Source organism: Schistocerca piceifrons, chromosome 1, assembly GCF_021461385.2.
Source record: "Schistocerca piceifrons isolate TAMUIC-IGC-003096 chromosome 1, iqSchPice1.1, whole genome shotgun sequence".
NCBI classification, from domain to species: domain Eukaryota; kingdom Metazoa; phylum Arthropoda; class Insecta; order Orthoptera; family Acrididae; genus Schistocerca; species Schistocerca piceifrons.
This window is the reverse complement of record NC_060138.1, coordinates 656,834,814-656,854,232: the sequence shown is the minus strand read 5'-3', so window position 1 is coordinate 656,854,232 and position 19,419 is coordinate 656,834,814. Positions and strand designations below refer to the sequence as shown.

The 19,419-nt window shown below is 39.9% G+C and overlaps 1 protein-coding gene across 1 annotated transcript in view; it reads left to right on the top strand.

The window, feature by feature from the left end:
• The first annotated feature begins 15,118 nt into the window (after positions 1–15,118).
• LOC124763618 (glycine-rich cell wall structural protein-like) overlaps positions 15,119–19,419 on the top strand; it is a 28,546-nt gene continuing 24,245 nt past the window's right edge. Inside the window, exon 1 of the mRNA XM_047249128.1 lies at positions 15,119–15,173. Coding sequence (XP_047105084.1) covers positions 15,119–15,173 — 55 coding nt within the window. The remainder of the gene's footprint in view (positions 15,174–19,419) is intronic.

Genomic DNA, 19,419 nt, shown 5'->3' with positions numbered 1-19,419 from the left:
CACTACACTTCGCATTCAGTAGCTCCCATCAACTGAACCAATTTAATGTTATGCAACAGTAGAATGAAGTAAAAATGTGTACTGTATTATTTACTAGTAGTTTGCAGGTCTGTAGACTATTTACTGTGACCTCAAGCACGTCAGGGTGAATGTTTTGTATCAGTGTAATAAATACACTACATCAAATCTGTCCGTAAATAAATTTTTCCAAAATAAATATAGTACACTCCTTCCCTTCTCCAGCAGCCCAGAACAGGCTGAGTCCTTTGTCCCTCCCCAGACCGCCATCTTGAATTACATCACAGGAGGGATGATGGTCCCTCTGGTGGAAGTACTGTGTACTAGGTCAGTTGGACTCCAGACCTCAGGTAAACACACTGGATGGAGCTACTGCCTCAAATTTTTTGAATAAACACTGCATGCAAAATAGATACTTACATCCATCCTATCCAGCACAGGCTCAGTCCTGTTCCCCCCCAATTCCTAGAAAGAGGTGGTGGTCAGATGACTTATGTTAGTGGAGGTAGCCCAGGTGACCGATTTTCCTGCCATTTTCTAAGGTTAGTGGAGGTAGCCATGGTGTGGTGCATTGTCCTTCTTGAATTTGAACTTCCCACCATTTTATATGGGGGAGGGGAGGGAGAGAGGGAGTTAGGTTAGTGGAGGTAGTACAATTGACCTATTTTCCCGCCAAAATTTGAACTTCCCGCTATGATGTCATTGCGACATTGCCATATTTACCGCCACCCTCTCGGATCCGCCATCTGAATAAATTTGGCAATAATGGAGAGTGGGACCATGCTGTCTTTGCTCTACTGCTAGGAAACATTAACTTCCGGTACGATGGACGTAGAATAATTATGGGCAAATTTTAAACACATTGTAAATCACGCATTGGACAAGTATGTGCCGAAAAAGTGGGTTACGGACGGAAAAGACCCACCGTGGTTTAACAGCGCAATTTGGAGAATGCTCAGGAAGCAAAGACAGTTGCACTCGCGGTACAAGAAAGATCAGGAGAATGAGGACAGGCAAAAGTTAGTAGAGATTCGTGCTGCTGTAAAAAGAGCGATGCGCAAAGCATTCAACCACTACCACCGTCGTACCTTAGCAAAAGATCTTGCTGAAAACCCAAGGAAATTCTGGTCTTACGTAAAATCGGTAAGCGGGTCGAAGGCTTCCATCCAGTCAGTCACTGATTAGTCTGGCCTGGCAATGGAAGACAGCAAAACGAAAGCTGAAATTTTTAATTTAGCATTTGAGAAATCTTTCACGCAAGGAGGATCGTACAAACATACCGCCGTTTGAGTCTCGTACAGATTCCCGTATGGAGGACATAGGGATTGACATCCCTGGGGTTGTGAAGCAGCTGAACGGGTTGAAGATAAATAAATTGCCAGGTCCTGATGGGATTCCAATTCGGTTTTACAGAGAGTACTCTACTGCATTGGCTCCTTACGTAGCTTGCATTTAACGCGAATCTCTTGCCCAACATAAAGTCCCGAGCGACTGGAAAAAAGCGCAGGTGACACCTTTATATAAGAAGGGTACAAGGACGGGTCCTCAAAATTACAGACCAATATCCTTAACATCGGTTTGTTGCAGGATTCTCGAACATATTCTCAGTTCGAATATAATGAATTTCCTTGAGACAGAGAAGTTGCTGGCCATGCATCAGCACGGCTTTAGAAAGCATCGCTCCTGCGAAAAGCAACTCGCCTTTTTTTCACATGATATCTTGCGAACCATGGATGAAGGGTATCAGACGGATGCCATATTCCTTGACTTCCGGAAAGCGTTTGACTCGGTGCCCCACTGCAGACTCCTAACTAAGGTACGAGCATATGGGATTGGTTCCCAAGTATGTGAGTGGCTCGAAGGCTTCTTAAGTAATAGAACCCAGTACGTTGTCCTCGATGGTGAGTGTTCATCGGAGGTGAGGGTATCATTAGGAGTGTGCCAAGGAAGTGTGATGGGTTCGCTGTTGTTTTCTATCTACATAAACGATCTTTTGGATAGGGTGGATAGCAATGTGCGGCTGTTTGCTGATGATTCTGTGGTCTACGGGAAGGTGTCGTCGTTGAGTGATATAACATCCACGATATATATATATATATATATATTACGAGTGGAATATGAACGTGTGGATAATATTCAATCAATTATGCAATTATTTCTTAAAAAGATGATAATTATGTACAACAGAGACAATATTTGTCTCACATTCTTTGTTAATCTATGTCATTCTTTTCTTTTGTTTTGTACCCTTTTGTCGTCTTCTGATGTACATCGCAAGACGCGAATCGAATTGAGGTCTGTTAAATGAAAAACATTTAATGTAAAATTATTGTACTTTTATGTTCATTTGCTGGTAAAAACAAATAGAGTCAAATGCGTTAAAACTATTTATGATTAATTATTGAAAATTCACTTCCTCCTTTAATTATAATTTTGTATTAATTGTTTTATCATAGCTGCAAGAAGCGCAGCCATTGTCAGTTGCGATTATATAGCAACTTCGTCTGTACTTCTAGTTGAGAATAGCATGGGTTTGTGTTAAACTAATTTGCAAAAAAATTTAATAATTTTTGTATTGGTGGAATCAATTTAAATGATTTATTGGGAAAAGGAAAACCTTAATTTTAAAAAAATAAATCCTCTATCTTTTGTTGGCCGCCATCTTAACTTTTATCACAGCGGCAAATTTAAATTACTTAAACTGCAAACTTTGAACTCTATTTATAAAAGAAAAACATTAATCGAATCAGACTGCATTTTCTAAGAACAATGCTGATGGTATTTATTGTTGAACAAGATTTAATTGCTGATGTACGTGGCCAAAATTAAACTACGCACGAATCACGGAGAAAAATATTTTTGGTAGCATACGTCAGTGTTGTGTGCGGGTGGTATTCTGTGGTTCCCTTTCATAATCAATTTGCTAAGAATAATTAAATACATCGAAGACAAAAATTATAAAAGCTCTGATGTACGATATGTAATTTTAGTGATATGAACACAGCTTGCAGTCAACATTATTACACTACGTCAGGTGGAATTCTTGTGCAATTTGAACAAAATAATTATCCGGGAGAAGTTGTAGTTTGAATAATGCATTATACATGTGTATAATATTGTCAGTATCATTTACAAAAACAAATCAAGGCAACTGCTAAAAAAATAGAGTGAATTCAAACCGCAGAATACCATAGAGTATCGTATCGTCCATATTCATTGCACTTGTCGATGTTGATGATACACAAAAACCGCCACAGTGACTGTAGAAGGATACAAGATGACTTGGACAGGATTTTTGATTGGTGTGAAGAACAGCAGCTAACTCTAAATATAGATAGATGTAAATTAATGTAGATGAATAGAAAAAAGAATCCTGTAATGTTTGAATACTCCATTAGTAGTGTAGCGCTTGACACAGTCACGTCGATTAAATATTTGGGCGTAACATTGCAGAGCGATATGAAGTGGGACAAGCATGTAAGGGCAGTTGTGGGGAAGGCGGATAGTCGTCTTCGGTTCGTTGGTAAAATTTTGGGAAGATGTGGTTCATCTGTGAAGGAGACCGCTTATAAAACACTAATACGACCTATTCTTGAGTACTGCTCGAGCGTTTGGGATTGAGGGAGGACATAGAAGCAGTTCAGAGGCGGGCTGCTAGATTTGTTACTGGTAGGTTTTATCATCACGCGAGTGTTACGGAAATGCTTCAGGAACTCGGGTGGGAGTCTCTAGAGGAAAGGAGGCGTTCTTTTCGTGAATCGCTACTGAGGAAATTTAGAGAACCAGCATTTGAGGCTGACTGCAGTACAATTTTATTGCCGCCAACTTACATTTCGTGGAAAGACCACAAAGATAAGATAAGAGAGATTAAGGCTCGTACAGAGGCATATAGGCAGTCATTTTTCCCTCGTTCTGTTTGGGAGTGGAACAGGGAGAGAAGATGCTAGTTGTGGTACGAGGTACCCTCTGCCACGCACCGTATGGTGGATTGCGGAATATGTGTGTAGATGTAGAAACGCTCATGAAGTGGTGTTATGTATGCCAGCAGCAGGTGCTAACGGGTGGAGGGGGGGAGGGGGGAGAAGTATGAAGGAATGGAGATAAAAGGTCACTGCTGATCCAATACTCAATCCTCATGGGGCATAATTTGAAGTTTTCATTCATTGCGACATCGATAGAAAGATCGGACAAGTAGGTCTACGTGACTGTGCTGTGTTTGTTCAGCAAGATATATGGATGGATGGTGGCTTCTGCATTCGGACAGGACAGCAAGTCTAAGAAATTGTCTCCATGAGTCGGTGCTGTAATTAACTGATCAAGGTAATTTTTGGGTGAAGCACTCTGTACCTACTCCGTGTCCTAATCACTTGAGTCGCCCACTCTATAGCTGGTAGGTTAAAATCTTCATCTAAAACTATAAAATAGTCAGGAAACTTACGCGAGAAATCTTCTCCAAGTTTCCTCTCAACTGTTCTATCACTACTATCGCTGAGGCAGGCGAAGTCTAAAAATGCATACAATGACCATGTTTGATCCCTGTAAACACTTGTCTTTACTCAAAGTATTTCGCATTCAGAATCTGTACTAATCTCACTAGGCATTAACGTGTTTTTATGGCTATAAACACGCTCCAGCACCAGCATCAGCATTCAGCATAGCTTTACGATATAGATTCCAATCTGAATTTAGAATTTCATTGCTATTGACATCTGGTTTCAGCCAGTTTTCTATCCCTAGTACTGTGTGGCATTGTTATGGTTTATAAGCATGATTAATTGCGGGACCTTTCCATAGAGGCTTCTGCTATAACTAAAACTATATTAACATTTTCTTTCTCCGATCTGCTATGACGAGTGGTACTCTGTCTGCACTCGGATGGCATCTCATAATGCATTTAGAGGGATTTTTCATTCCTAAAAACCACCACGTTGGTTTCTGCTTGTAGAGTGCGCGCCTGACTTACTAAGGGGAACCCTACAACTCTCCACCCGATAATGGAGATCGAGAAATTTGCTTGTGATCATGTCGTAGAATAGTCTGAGCCTCTGATTTAGACTTTCCACTCTGCTCCAAATCAGAGGACCACGATCGGTTGTGTGAACAATGCTGCAGAGTGATAGCTCTGCTTCCACCCCACAGGCAACGCTAGCTGTCTTCACCAAACCAGCCAGCCGCCAGTAGGAATGGAGGATGGCCTCAGAACCGAAGCGGCAGGCATCATTTAAGTGTACATGAGCCACTACTTGCAGCTGGGTGCACCTAGTGTGCTCAGTCGCTGCTGGCAGAGCCTCCTCCACATCTCGGACGAGATGACCTGCCAGACAAACAGAGTGGACCATGGCCTTCTTTTCTGACCTGCCCGCTATTTTGCCGAGTGGCTCCATCGCCCGCTTAAGAGTGGAGCTCCCAATGACAATCAGCCCGACTATCTGCCCTTGTCCGGACCTCTCACGAAGATCGGCCACAGTCCCACTATATGAGATGTCCCATGGACTCAGATGTACTTCCTGGAGCAAACAGGACCTCAAATCTGCTTTTTAGACGCAAAGGGACAGCTGTGCTACCGGTATCCAATTTCGTATTCCGCCAAGAGACTTGCAACCCTGCCACTGTTTGCCAATCACCGTCACCTAAATGTCAGCTGGTCAAGACGTGCGAAAAGGAAGACGCAACGGCATCATGGATCACAGATGACACTGTAGACTCCAGAGGAGCCAAAGCATTCCTCTCATTTGCCCCAGCGCCAGCCTGATGCCTGTTGACCACAGCCAACACACCTTCCAGCTGGTTACGGACAATGGCCAACCCCCCTGCATCCATACTCAACAGGCATGCTCTCTAACTATACTCTAATATTTAATCAATTTCTCTGAACCACAAGTACTGCAACCCTAGCCCAGGAAATTGAGCTCACCCAGCACAACCAATCAAAAAATATGCAAACTCTTGCAAAACAAAAAAACACTACTAAAACAGCTAAGTAAACAGGTGCTGCTCACTTCTAGTCAGAAGTAAGTAAGAATATCATTAAAGTAAACTGTGTAAACAATCTGTGTACAAACGAGAAGTTGCTGCTGCTGACTCCAAAATCAAATGGCTCTGAGCACTATGGGACTTAACATCTGAGGTCATCAGTCCCCTAGACTTAGAACTACGTAAACATAACTAACCTAAGGATATCACACACATCCATGCCCGAGGTAGGATTCGAACCTGCGAGCTTAGCAGCAGCGCGGTTCCAGACTGAAGCGCCTAGAACCACTCAGCCACAGCGGCCGGCTGCTGGCTCCGCTCTGGTAGTAGGATGTAGCTCTGCTAAATATTAACTATTAGCAAAGCTCTCGGAGTCAGGTAAGTAAAGCGACACTAGCGATTTCAGCGGCTGAAAACTACAGTGTAAAGTAAATTCACTCAACACAAACGACCGAAAAAATAGGCAGACTCTTAAACCAAAAATGATTAGCGGTACTAAAACAGCTATGTCCATTCGAGGCGCCATGTCACGGATTGCGCGGCCTCTCCCGCCGGGGGTTCGAGGCCCCCCTCGGGCATGGGTGTGTGTATTGTTCGTATCAGAAGTTAGTTTAAGTAGAGCGTAAGTCTAGGGACCGATGACCTCAACAGTTTGGTCCCTTAGGAATTCATACACACACACCATTTCCGCTCAGAAATACGTAAGTAAGAATACCATCAAGCTAAAGTACGTGAACCATCTGCGCACAGCGATAAGCTGCTGATGATCAATTACTGGAGGGGGGGGGGTGAACCGGTTGAAAATAATGTTACTGATGGCAATGTAGATGAGGAAAGTGATATTAATAGTGATCGTGAACGTTTTGAAGTTGCTGGTGATGTTTATGTTGACATACATGAAGATGAAGTAATGAATTTAAATGGCGAAGATGTTGGTTCAGAAGACGTTAGGGAGGACTGGATTATTAGTGAATTTGTTCCTAAAAAACGTTGTTGCCTGTCAGTATTGGTGAACCACTGGTCAGTCGGGAATTGTTAAATAAAGGCCATGATAATTTGAGTAATCTGAAATTATGTACTTGTTTGGAAGGAAAGGGAGAAAAATTTTTAAGGGTTTTTGGAATTAGTAAGGTTAACAGCAACTACATGAAAAGATTTTGGAAGAAACTTATGAAAAATTGTGAAACTTTGTATCCAACCTGGTAAGAAAAAATAAAAAATAAGTTGAGGGAAAGGTGTGTAACAACTGATGAATTGTTTTGTAGTGAACCTACGTTAAAGGGAGAAATATATGTAATGAAGAGCTTGGTATGTTTGTTAATTTGTTACAAACTGAGAGGGAAATGTTAAGAGAAAAAGAAGAGATAAAAGAAGTCTAACGAGTCATGACCATACATCAAGTTTAGAACTGACGAATGAGAAGGGACATATTTAACCGGCACATGTAGTGCGTGAGAGTACAGAATTTTTGGAGTTTTGGTTTAAGATTCCCGTGAATATCTTCTTTAATTTAAAAACATTAAATGTGAATGAGTGCACGTTTTGTATTGTAACTTCGATGTAAAGTGATTTATCATTAAATAAGGTTTCGATTTCGATAATCAACAATTTATTTATTTAACATGTACTAGATTAAGTATCTGCTTGTCTTTCGTAATTTCTGCTTGAGGTAATCGTTGGGCTTCGTGCGTTGTTCTGCAAGCAGTGGCAGATGCTCTGACGTAATCACAGGTATAGGAGACAAACCCCAACGCTGCACGTCCTTCCACGAGATACTCCAGGCGGAGTTTTCATTCGAAAAATGTTAACGAGGTTATATAAAAATAGGAATGTCATTTGGATAGGAAAGACAGTCAGTTATTTGAGATCCTTTAAGTTGAAAAGCTGTGTGTATTTAAATACAGCAATAAATATATTGTTTACACTTAAGTCCTTGGATACTCATTAATGAAGGCTTGAGTAATATAAGTACGCCTGAATTTTGAAGAATGAAGTGGACAAGAGCTCTGCAGGACCAGAAAACATATAACTTTATCCTGCCGAACGCTATCATGTGACATACCTACAATTAGATACGAATCTGAATCGGAAGAAATTCGTACTGAAACTGAAAATACAAGACGAAACTAGATACGAAGAATTTAGCATCAGGAATTTGTTAGAAGATTTGATTATGTAGGCTACTGTATTTGGTAAGCACCGAACCATCGCAAATGTCGAGCATCTTATAAGAACAATTCTGCATTAGGAAAAGAAGTCCATGCCAAGAATTATCGAGCGGCATAAGAAAATGTCTAAGGCTGTAATTTCAAGGGATGGCACTGATATACGGTATTCAAGGTTGAGCATCTGCACGATACCGAAATTGCAGAAGTTGCTCTGGCATCAAGAAAATAATAAATCCCATATGCAAAGAAGAACCGAACAGTTTCTAAACAATAGACGATACATTCACAAGAAAAATTACGAAGACATTCAGCTTAGCAGCACTAAAAACAAGATGATACTAAGCAAATAAACATCAAGATTAACATGAAATAATAATGTTTTACAAATGTCTATTAATCGGAATTAAAAATACAAACTAAACCAGGATCACTTATTGGCGGTTTGTGTGGTTCAAACAGCTTGGCAATGATTGACTGAGTTGTTTAATGTCATCCTGAGTGATGTGCCGAATTCTGTCCAATTGGCCCGTCAGATATAAAAATGAAAAAGTTGGCGTACTACGCTTACTTTCATTCCATAATGTCATATGGGATTATTTTTTGGGGTAATTCATCTAGCCAAGCTAAAGTTTTCCGGGCACAAAAACGTGCAGTAAGAGTTATACGTGGTGTGAACTCAAGAACATCCTGCAGAAGCCTGTTTAGGGAACTAGGGATACTAACTACTGCTTCCCAATATATTTATTCCTTAATGAAATTTGTCATTAAAAATATATCACTTTTTCAAACCATGGATTCAATACTATAAATAAGAATAATCTTCACAAGGATTTAAAGTGACTTAGTCTTGTACAAAAAGGTGTGCATTATTCAGGAAAACACTTTTTCAATAACTTGCCAGCAGCCATAAAAAGCTTAACAACCAATGAAATTCACTTTGAGAGAAGCCTAAAGGATTTATTGGTGGCCAACTCCTCCTACTTAATAGAGGGAAACATTCCAAGTGGGAAAAATATATCTAAAAACAAAGATGATGTAACTTACCAACGAAAGCGTTGGTATGTTGATAGACACACAAACAAACACAAACACACACACAAAATTCAAGCTTTCGCAACCCACGTTTGCTTCATCAGGAAAGAGGGAAGGGAAGGGAAAGACAAAAGGATGAGGGTTTTAAGGCAGAGGGTAAGGAGTCATTCCAATCCCGGGAGTGTAAAGACTTACCTTAGGGGGAAAAAAGGACAGGTATACACTCGCGCGCACACACACACACACACACACACACACACACACACACACACACACACACACACACACACATATATATCCATCCGCACCTATATAGGTGTCTGTATATGTGTGGATGGATGTGTGTGTGTGTGTGTGTGTGTGTGTGTGTGTGTGTGTGTGTGTGTGTGTGTGTGCGCGAGTGTATACCTGTCCTTTTTTCCCCTTAAGGTAAGTCTTTCCGCTCCCGGGATTGGAATGACTCCTTACCCTCTCCCTTAAAACCCTCATCCTTTCGTCTTTCCCTCTCCTTCCCTCTTTTCTGATGAAACAACCGTGGGTTGCGAAAGCTTGAATTTTGTGTGTGTGTTTGTGTTTGTTTGTGTGTCTATCAACATACCAAAGCTTTCGTTTGGTAAGTTACATCATAATTTCAGTGCAGTAATGTGTTCATTGTAAATGTGTGTGTGTAAGTACAATCTAACTTCTGCACCATTTCAGTGCAGTAATTTGTTCATTGCAAATAAGTATTATAGTAGTTGTATTACATGTTTATTACGTTATAAATAAACTTTTTTATTTTAAATTCAGTGCATTAGTATTTGTAAAATAACTCTTTCATATAGCGTTCATTAAAAAATGATGATCATTCCACTTGGGACCTGTGGAATGGTACATTAGCTTATTTGGTTTAGTTGTAAATATTTGTCATGTATTGTTGTTTTTCTGACATGTTCCACATCCAGGAGGACCTCCTCACTACGGATCAATTGGAATGAAAATAAATCAAAACGTCAAAATCTTGATCTGTTTGGAGGGCCCTGGCCGTAATGCTCCAAGTGTTCTCAATTTGGGAGAGGTCTGGCGACCTTGCTGGGCAAGGTAGGATTTGGCAAATACAAACACAAGCAGTACAAACCTTTGCTGTGTACAGCTCGGCATTATCTTGTAGAAATTTAAGCCCTGGTTGGCTAGTGATGATGTGCGACAAAACAGGGCTTGGAATATCGTCCATGTATTGCTGTGCTGTAGGGGTATCACGGGTGACAACCGTAGGGATTAGGTGTTTTGCTATGAAAAGACCATCACTCCTGGTTGTCAAGCATTATGTCAGGCAAAAGTCAGGTTGACATCTGACTGCTATCCAGGGCTTCTCCAGACATGTCTTTGCTGGTCATTTGGGCCCAGTTCGAAGTGGGACTCATCACTGTAGCCAATTCTACTCTAGTCAATGGAAGTCCAGGCCAAAGATGTGTCTGTAGACTCCCTAGACAGTGGTATCCCACCGTAAGGCCCAACATCAAGAGGTGCCACTTTATTTCATTGGAAAACCCCTTTGATTGTCATCTGTGGCACCATTACTGCACAGCTGTACGTCGACAGTATTCTACGCCTCATTTTGTTGGTCATGGCAAGTCCTGGGCTTACATTTCAGCAAAATAATGGCCCCATGAAAGTGGCAAGAATTTCTACCGCTTGTCTTTGTGTTTTCGAAACCCCACCTTGGCCATCTGGGTCGCCAGATCTCTCCCAAATTGAGAGCATGTGGACCATTATGGGCAGTACCCTCAAAACAGCTCTGGTTTTCACGATCTAATGCACCAATTGGACAAAATTTGGCATGATATTGTTCTGGAGGACACCCAACAACTCTGTCAATCAACGCCGTGCTGAATAACTGCTTACATAAGGACTACAGGTGGACCAATGTGTCATCAAAATGGTTCTGAGCACTATGGGACTTAACATCTGAGGTCATCAGTCCCCTAGAACTTAGAACTACTTAAACCTAACTAACCTAAGGACATCATACACATCCATACCCGAGGCAGGATTCTAACCTGCGACCGTAGCAGTCGCGCGGCTCCAGACTGAAGCGCCTAGAACCGCTCAGCCACACCGGCCGGCTAATGTGTTATCGACTTGCTCAATTTGGAAAGCATTTTCCTTGAATAAATCATCCCTTTTTGAAATTGTAATGGTTTATTTGTCTGTACGCCTACATCACATCTACCGATTTCCATCCCATTCAGATAATTCCCTCATGGTGGGTTTCTTTATTTTCTTTTTTTGTCTTAGAGAGTATATAAAATTATTTAAAGAATCATAGCCAAGAACAGTATTCTGAACAGTTCGACACAGGTTGGCAATTGTCTGTGGAATTGCAGTTAAACACAGATGTGATAGTTGTCCTTTGAGCTTCAGTCCAACGGAGATTCGACTTCCAGCTACAGAGTTGCTGTTCGATGCACTACGATGAAGCGGCAGTGGCAGCACACAGCCACGACAGCTGCCTCAACAACAGCAGTTACAGCATCTGATAAGATGTGACCCACCTTCACCCACTACAGATAAGCCCGGTGGGTGCAATCAGTGTTGAGTGAAATGACGTCGTGTGAGCCCATAAACGTATCTATGAATCGGATACAAAATCTCAGTACTACAGCAACTTTCAGTTAAAGCTTCAGATCAATAACAGATAAACATGTAGTTACAAGTAGTATTTGATAATTAGGATATTTACTTGTCTAACACTGATTTAGCAAATAACAATTCAGAGAACGAACATGGCTGTGTTGGGGAAAATATGACTATGGAAACATTTATACAAACCGGATTAAACAACATTACATACATAAGCAATAGATTTGCTCAAATAGACATCACATTAACTGAAGCAGATGACATCTGTGTGTAAACCAAAAACAGATTAAACTAAATGGACAGTACAATAAAAGATTTCGCTTCCAAATTAAATGAAACGATGGACAAACTAGATAATACAGTATACTTAGGAAACAACTTGGTGCCTGATGTCGGCCGGCCCTTGTGGCCGAGCGGTTCTGGGCGCTTCAGTCTGGAACCGCGTGACCACTACGGTCGCAGGTTCGAATCCTGTCTTGGGCATGGATGTGTGTGTTGTCCTTAGGTTAGTTAGGTTTAAGTAGTTCTAAGTTCTAAGGGGGCTGATGACCTCAGATGGTAAGTCCCATAGTGCTCAGAGCCACTTGAACCATTTTTGAACCTGATGTCGATTATTTAAATTTAGTGGAAGAAATAGTAGATGACAAAATTGTACATGTTGTTACTGTTAATTCAGTGCAAGATAGCACACTGAATGACGAACACATGTTAGAAACGCAATTACTGGAAACATTAGATAATTTAAAACAAATTACAATTAAGAATGCACAGACTTGCAGTAATTAGAAGCGATATGCTACCATCAGATCATTTACAAACTGTGGAAAAATCCTGTGTTAGTTAAGTGATACCACATAATGTAGATTTGTTAGACAATACGCCACTGTCTACTCTTAATGCTGGTAAGTTGATGGGTTCATCTGCTGCTTACAAATTTTTCCCATTTGGTCCTTCTGAGAGCTTGCTGTCATCTGTAGGACCTGGATTTTAATGACAAGTCATACTTTTTTCCTGAACTTTAGGATGAATTTCACAACAATTTACACATGAATCCAGGCATCGCAGTGCAGAAAAATATATCTTTATTTTCCATATAAAGTCATATATACGCCATTTTTTAGTAATAGGTCATATTTCGGCCAAATTTTAACACAATACATCATGTATTGGCCAAAACCCGAGAGGGTAGCCGAGAGCGCTAACACGCTGCTTCCTGGACTCGGGTAGGCGCGCCGGTCCCGGATCGAATCCGCCCGGCGGATTAATGATGAGGGCTGGTGTGCCAGCCAGCCTGGATGTGGTTTTTGGGCGGTTTTCCACATCCTGCTAGGTGAATACCGGGCTGGTCCCCACGTTCCGCCTCAGTTACACGACTCGCAGACACCTGAACACGTTCGCACTATTCCATGAATTACACTAGACACAGACAGTAGGGGTACACTAATGCCATCCCGGCAGGAAGGGCATCCGGCCACCCCTTTCCACTAACCTTGCCAAATCCGTTCCTAATGACACAAGAATAAAAACATGAAAATGTTGCTCACATAGCAAGGTTTCAGTTGATATTGTTGCGAATAAACACAATAATAATTACAACAAAGTTTTACTTATCATGACTATAATAGACAAGCAGAGTTTAGTCAGTTCGCCAACACAAGACATTGTTGCACAGAGTTGATAAAACGCTCTCAAAGCCAACAAAGGCAGATTCTGATACAATAAAGATCGCACACGTGATCCACTAGTCAGTTTTAATACAAACTCAGTCTGGTTCAACATGCTGAAAGTAAAGCGCTCCAACAACATAAAGCTGTGAGGTTTTTGTTTTCGATTTTGGAGAGAAGCTGATCAGCACTGACTGGGAAATATTATTTTGTAGGCTACTGCTATGTGAGGTTAAAGTTAGCACCGAGAAGCCCTTTAATGTGTAACAACACTGTAAGAGCGTCAAACAGAGCAGCTCTGTGAAGAGAAGTGCTGAATATGACAGCAGACAAATGCTCCACGTCTGTGAAGCAACATCACCGGCAGTCGACCTGGGTCCCATACAATTGACTGGCAGTTGTTCTGATGACTTTGTCATGTTCAGTTGCTCGTATAATGAATATTAATGCCGTCAATAAAAGCGACGATCATAGTATATGGGTTGAGTGATTGTTCACCGCCAACCACGATGTTGACATTGTTACCATGCCCAACTGTAGTGTCGACCTTTTTGCAGCATCAACAAACCCCCACCACCCCTGCTGTTCCAACACCTGCACAGAACACGTTTACTTGCCTCCACAGCATGCTGCCAGTCATGCCGCGCCTGCACATTATTGTTTTTGTTAGTATCGTGCAACATATGCTGAGTCCACCTGTAAGTGCCTTCCTCAACTCAATTTACCAAACAATACACAGGATTTGCTTGAAGCACCCTGGACTGTGCAGGATTTTTAGGTTGCCTCAATACCCATGACCACAACGATAGATCGCGTCCTCATTGCTGTCTCCATGGCAATAGACATTTTGTATTTTACTATTTCAGTGGCCGATTATACCTCATCAACACAGATGATCTGCCTTCATGCATTGTTCTTGAAAAAGAGCCATCCTAGCAGCAGCGATGTCACTCCACTCCATTGGAAATTAGCATTTGGCGTCATTGGCCTGTAGGCCCCTTGCGGGGCAAGTCCAGCCCTCCTTGGTGCAGGTCTTATGATATTCGACGCCACATTGGGCGACCTGAGTGCCAGATGGGGATGAAATGATGATGAAGACAACACAACACCCAGTCCCTGAGCAGAGAAAATCTCCGACATAGCTGGGAATCGAGCCGAATCGAACCCGGGCCTGGAGGTCGGCAATCCGTCACGCTGACCACTCAGCTATCAGGGCGGACACTCTATTAAGAATTTTCATCTGTCATTAGATTTTAAACATTTAAATCTGCATTAGATTTTAAATACTTTCATTCAAAATGCACAATACTAGCACGCGAATTTGAAAAAGTATTAAATGAATTACCACACTCTGTTGGTAAGATTTCTCCTGTGGAGGTGTTGGAGAATGAATAGAAGGGGAACAAATCCTGAAGAGGACTGATTGGGCAGTAGATAATGTAGTTACTCAATCAGTGCCAGCAGATGACATTAAGAAATTGTTAAGCAGAAAAGTAAAAGAAGAGGTGAGAGAAAGGTACTCCAGTATTCTACGAGATATAGGACGTAATTTTAGTGAAGAACTTTAAGAGAAGTTTAAAGAATGAAAAAGTAATCCATAAATTCTAGCTTCTGTATGAGGGACCATTTCTGACAACGAAAATGCCATGCTCAAAGGTACTGATGTTAACCAACCTGGTGACTGGAATGGAAAGAGGTATGTATATTACTTAGGATTTATCACCATTCATTACTGATTAAAGTGAAAAGAAACATTAGAATCATGTTTTGTCAAAATTTATAGTACAAGACAGCATACAGAGCACTTAATAATGAATCACATTTTGGCCAATTGTAGTTAAGCAGAATTGAACTAGTTGAGAAACAAGGAAGTTAGGTTCTAATAATTTGTTGTGATATTAACAAGGTAATGTTAATTTACTTTTCAATGTGGCACTTGAGGGCTCTGAGGGGTGGCACTTGAAATATGAAAATAAAATGAATGGTAATGCTAAGATTCAGAACAAATTTAACTTGAAGTGTTACACTGAGGTGACAGAGGTCGCGGGTTACCACCTAATTTTGTGTCAGACCTCCTTTTTCCTGGTGCAGTGCAGTGACTTTGTGTGGCATGGACTCAACAGGTCATCATAAGTTCCCTGCAGAGGTATTGAGCCATGATGCTTCTGTAGCCATCCATAAATGTAAAAGTGTTGCCAGTGCAGGATTTTATGCATGGAATGACCTGTCGATATGTTCCATATTGGTTTCTGTGGTTATTTCATGCAGTGTTGCTTGTCTGTTAGCATTGACAACTTTATGCAATGATGCTACTCTCAGCTATTAAGTGAAGGCTGTTAGACACCACGTTGTCCAAGGTGAGAAGTAATGCCTAAAATTTAGTATTCTTGGCACTCCCTTGAGATTGTGGTCCTAGAAATATTGAACACCCTAGCGATTACCGGAATGGAATGTCCTATGTGTCGAGTTCCAATTACTATTCCATGTTTAGTCTGTTAATTCCCACTGTGTGGCCATAATTACATTGGGAACCATATCACATGAATTACCTGAGTACAAACAGCAGCTCACCAATGCACGGCCCTTTTATACCTTATGTACATGGTACCACTGCCATCTGTACATGCGCATATTGCTATCCCATGACTTTTGTCACCTCATTGTATGTTGGACAGTGAACCAATCCATTCTATTTATTTCCCTCCCCCTCTAAATGTTTTTTCCTTAGGCACCAATATTGATGTTCGATAATTTATTTATGTATGAATGAAAAGGAGGGGCCTGTTTTTGTTATTGAGGTTGTTGTACCTACTACTACTGCATGTGGAATCCCAAAGTTACCCCTTACTGCAAGTAAAGCCTGTTTAATGAGTATGTATCCTGATAGTACAGACTATGGCAAAATTGAGCCTAAACCATTCCTGAGTCTGTCGACTTGGAATGCCACGGTATGTTGTCACTGTGTGCAACCAACCCAAACAATATTTGAGGACTGAGTATTGTTTCTTATCCAGGTAATGCTTAACATGAAGAGCTTTTTTTGAAGGTTGACATCACGGGGACAAAATTTGCTCATACCTTTGTCATGTTTTGTACAATCCTACATTAATTTTTATGGTGAACATTTAATTGGTCATACCCAGGGAAGATTCCAATTTTTTCTTTCATACACATGAAAAGCTTCTTTTGTCAGTGTAGATACCTCACTGGCATTTCATATTACAGTTTTAATGAATAGATTATTTGTCTGCTGCAGTGCATTGAATAGATGAACAATGAGTTGCCTAATGATTTTTTCCATCGGAAATGATTGAATTGATCTGCTTATTTTTTTTTTATGAAGAAGAATTTCATCATTTTTGCATATGATGAATGTAAATGAATTAATCAGAGCAATCAGATGTGAACCTGTATACATATGGTTTATTTGAGACCTCCAGCTGCGTTGTTCATCTGTACTATCATAGATAAGATGAATGACTTCTTTTTGTAATCACTGTACAACAACTTTAATGTTAACAGTTTGTTGGAATAGAATTCAAATCATTGTCTTACTAATTTGGTAGCAAGGTGAACATGATTTGCATAAATCATGACAATATATTTGCAAACTTAAGGCAAACAGTACCATTGATTCATTGATATCATGCCTCCAGTTGCATATTAGTCCATATGACCTCTGGGTTTTTTAATATCTAGTGGGGATCACGGTTACTTTAGATTATGTTTTGTTGTTGTTGTTTTTTGTCTGTCTGAGGTATTCCTTTTGGGTTTTGAGCAATGAAGAGATTGTTTGAGCTGTGCTTGACATCATCCACAAGTACTGCAAAGAGATGACTGCACCATATGCTGCTCTAAGGTGTATTGGTGACCCAAATGTCTGATGGACAAGAATATCAACAGAATTAAGGATTCCTTGTACGTTCATGTTAAGAGCTTGTGTGTAAAATGCAATGAGAGTGAGTTGTATAAAGATTGAAGACTAAATAGTGTTTTATCCACAAGTTCTTGAGTTGCTCCTTCAGTAGAATTATTAATAACTACTGTAACAGGTAACTAAGGAGACGTTATTGGGAGTCCATCAACTTGCACTGTGACAAAAGAGTCTGATAGACATGGATTCTTGCGAAGTTAAAATACCCATGATCAGAGCATGCCATACATTGCATATGTGTTACATTGCATAAAACTCTGGAAAATATCACGAAAAACTTGGTCATTCCATGCAAGTGTGAAAATTAGATTTTCATGAAAAGAAAAACAGTTTTATATATTAGATTCTTACAAAGCAAACACTTCATTAACTGACACAACTGACAAATATGTTAATTGACAGTTATATAAAAATTAACTTAAATACTCTGGAGTAACAAAATAATGAATTTTAAACAAAATTTGATTTCTGATAGCTTCAAAAAGTACTCAAAGATAATATCTTCAAACACCACATTGAGACAAATGACAAACTTATTTTGTAGATTTTTATAAAAATTTGTGTAGGATATTACAACAAACATCTCAAGAGTGAAATATATGAAAAAACATATGGCAAGTAAGTAAGTGTACATATTTACATCCATACATGTGATGTAAAGCAAATCGGTGAAAGCTCAAGCATCTCAGCTGACATAGTGCAAAAATTTTTATAAATTATGATCAGTGAATGAGTACTGTACCTACTTTTATACTCATTCACTGATCATATTTGTGCAGTATATCAACTGATAATTGAAAAATTCATCAGTAATTTATCATTTGCATTGCATCACATCTCTTAATTCACATGGACACAATAACTAGAACCTTTAACAAAGCATGCAAAATATATGTAGTTAAATGTCTTTACAATATAAACTGTAGTCACATTTTGTGAGTATTTGACTTATTAAAACAGGTTACTTTACTTTTTGCCCTCTCTTTCCTGTAAGTCTGGATTTCTCTGTTTTTATTCCATGTTTAGTTCACAAGATAGTTTCACCTCAAATTTGTATCCACACATACCTAAAACAGTTCCATTTCTGAGTTAATAGTTGATTACTGGCATGCATAAATGTCTTCGAGTTCCAGAGTGGCCTTACATTAATATACAAAATTAAATAGAGAATCTACTGCTAAAAGTTTCCCCAAGACATAATTACTGCATTACACAAAGTAGAAGTTTCAAAATTTTTGCAACACAGAGAAATTTCACTGTGAGAAACATAATTACCCTACTTCAGTTTTAACCTAATAATCATTTGCTTATACTAACAGCAGCAATTTACTCTGAAGAATAGGAATATTATACAATCTATATCATTTTTAACCCGACAGTGATGGTTATTTTTCATCAGATTAGACCCTGTCTCATTTACAGAGAACAATAGGTAACATTTAGGATTAATGATTCACCTGACTTTTACATTATTGGATAAGCCTTGGATAAATCTAAACCACACTAAAATTTTATTTGGCAAACAACAGAGGAACAAAGTGGCTTGAAAGTTCCAGTGAAAAAGAAGGGCATCTTATAATATGTCATGCCAGTTCTGCTGCCTCCAAAAAAAATTGTATTCTGATCCAAATTGAAAACCAACTCTGATACCATTCTGAAATGAATGCAGAAACATTTTGAGAATGATCTGAGAATCAGCTGTTATCTTATTTGCATCTTAGCTCTGCAATAGTTATTCTTGATAGGCCTCCCACTACAAGTACAAGTAAAGGTGATATTCTTTCAAGGATGTGAAGTAATAATATATGGCACATTGAAACACAAACAAGAGCAGAGCTGTTGGACCTTGTTAAGATTTCAAAAGGCGGCAGTAAAAGAATATGAAACTGACTATAGCTGTGCAACATGGCCACAGAGTGATACAAGTATCACCTTATCATTGCCATTATAATCCAATAGAACTGGTGTGGGCACAGGTAAAGAGGTATGTGGCAGATAAAAATACTAC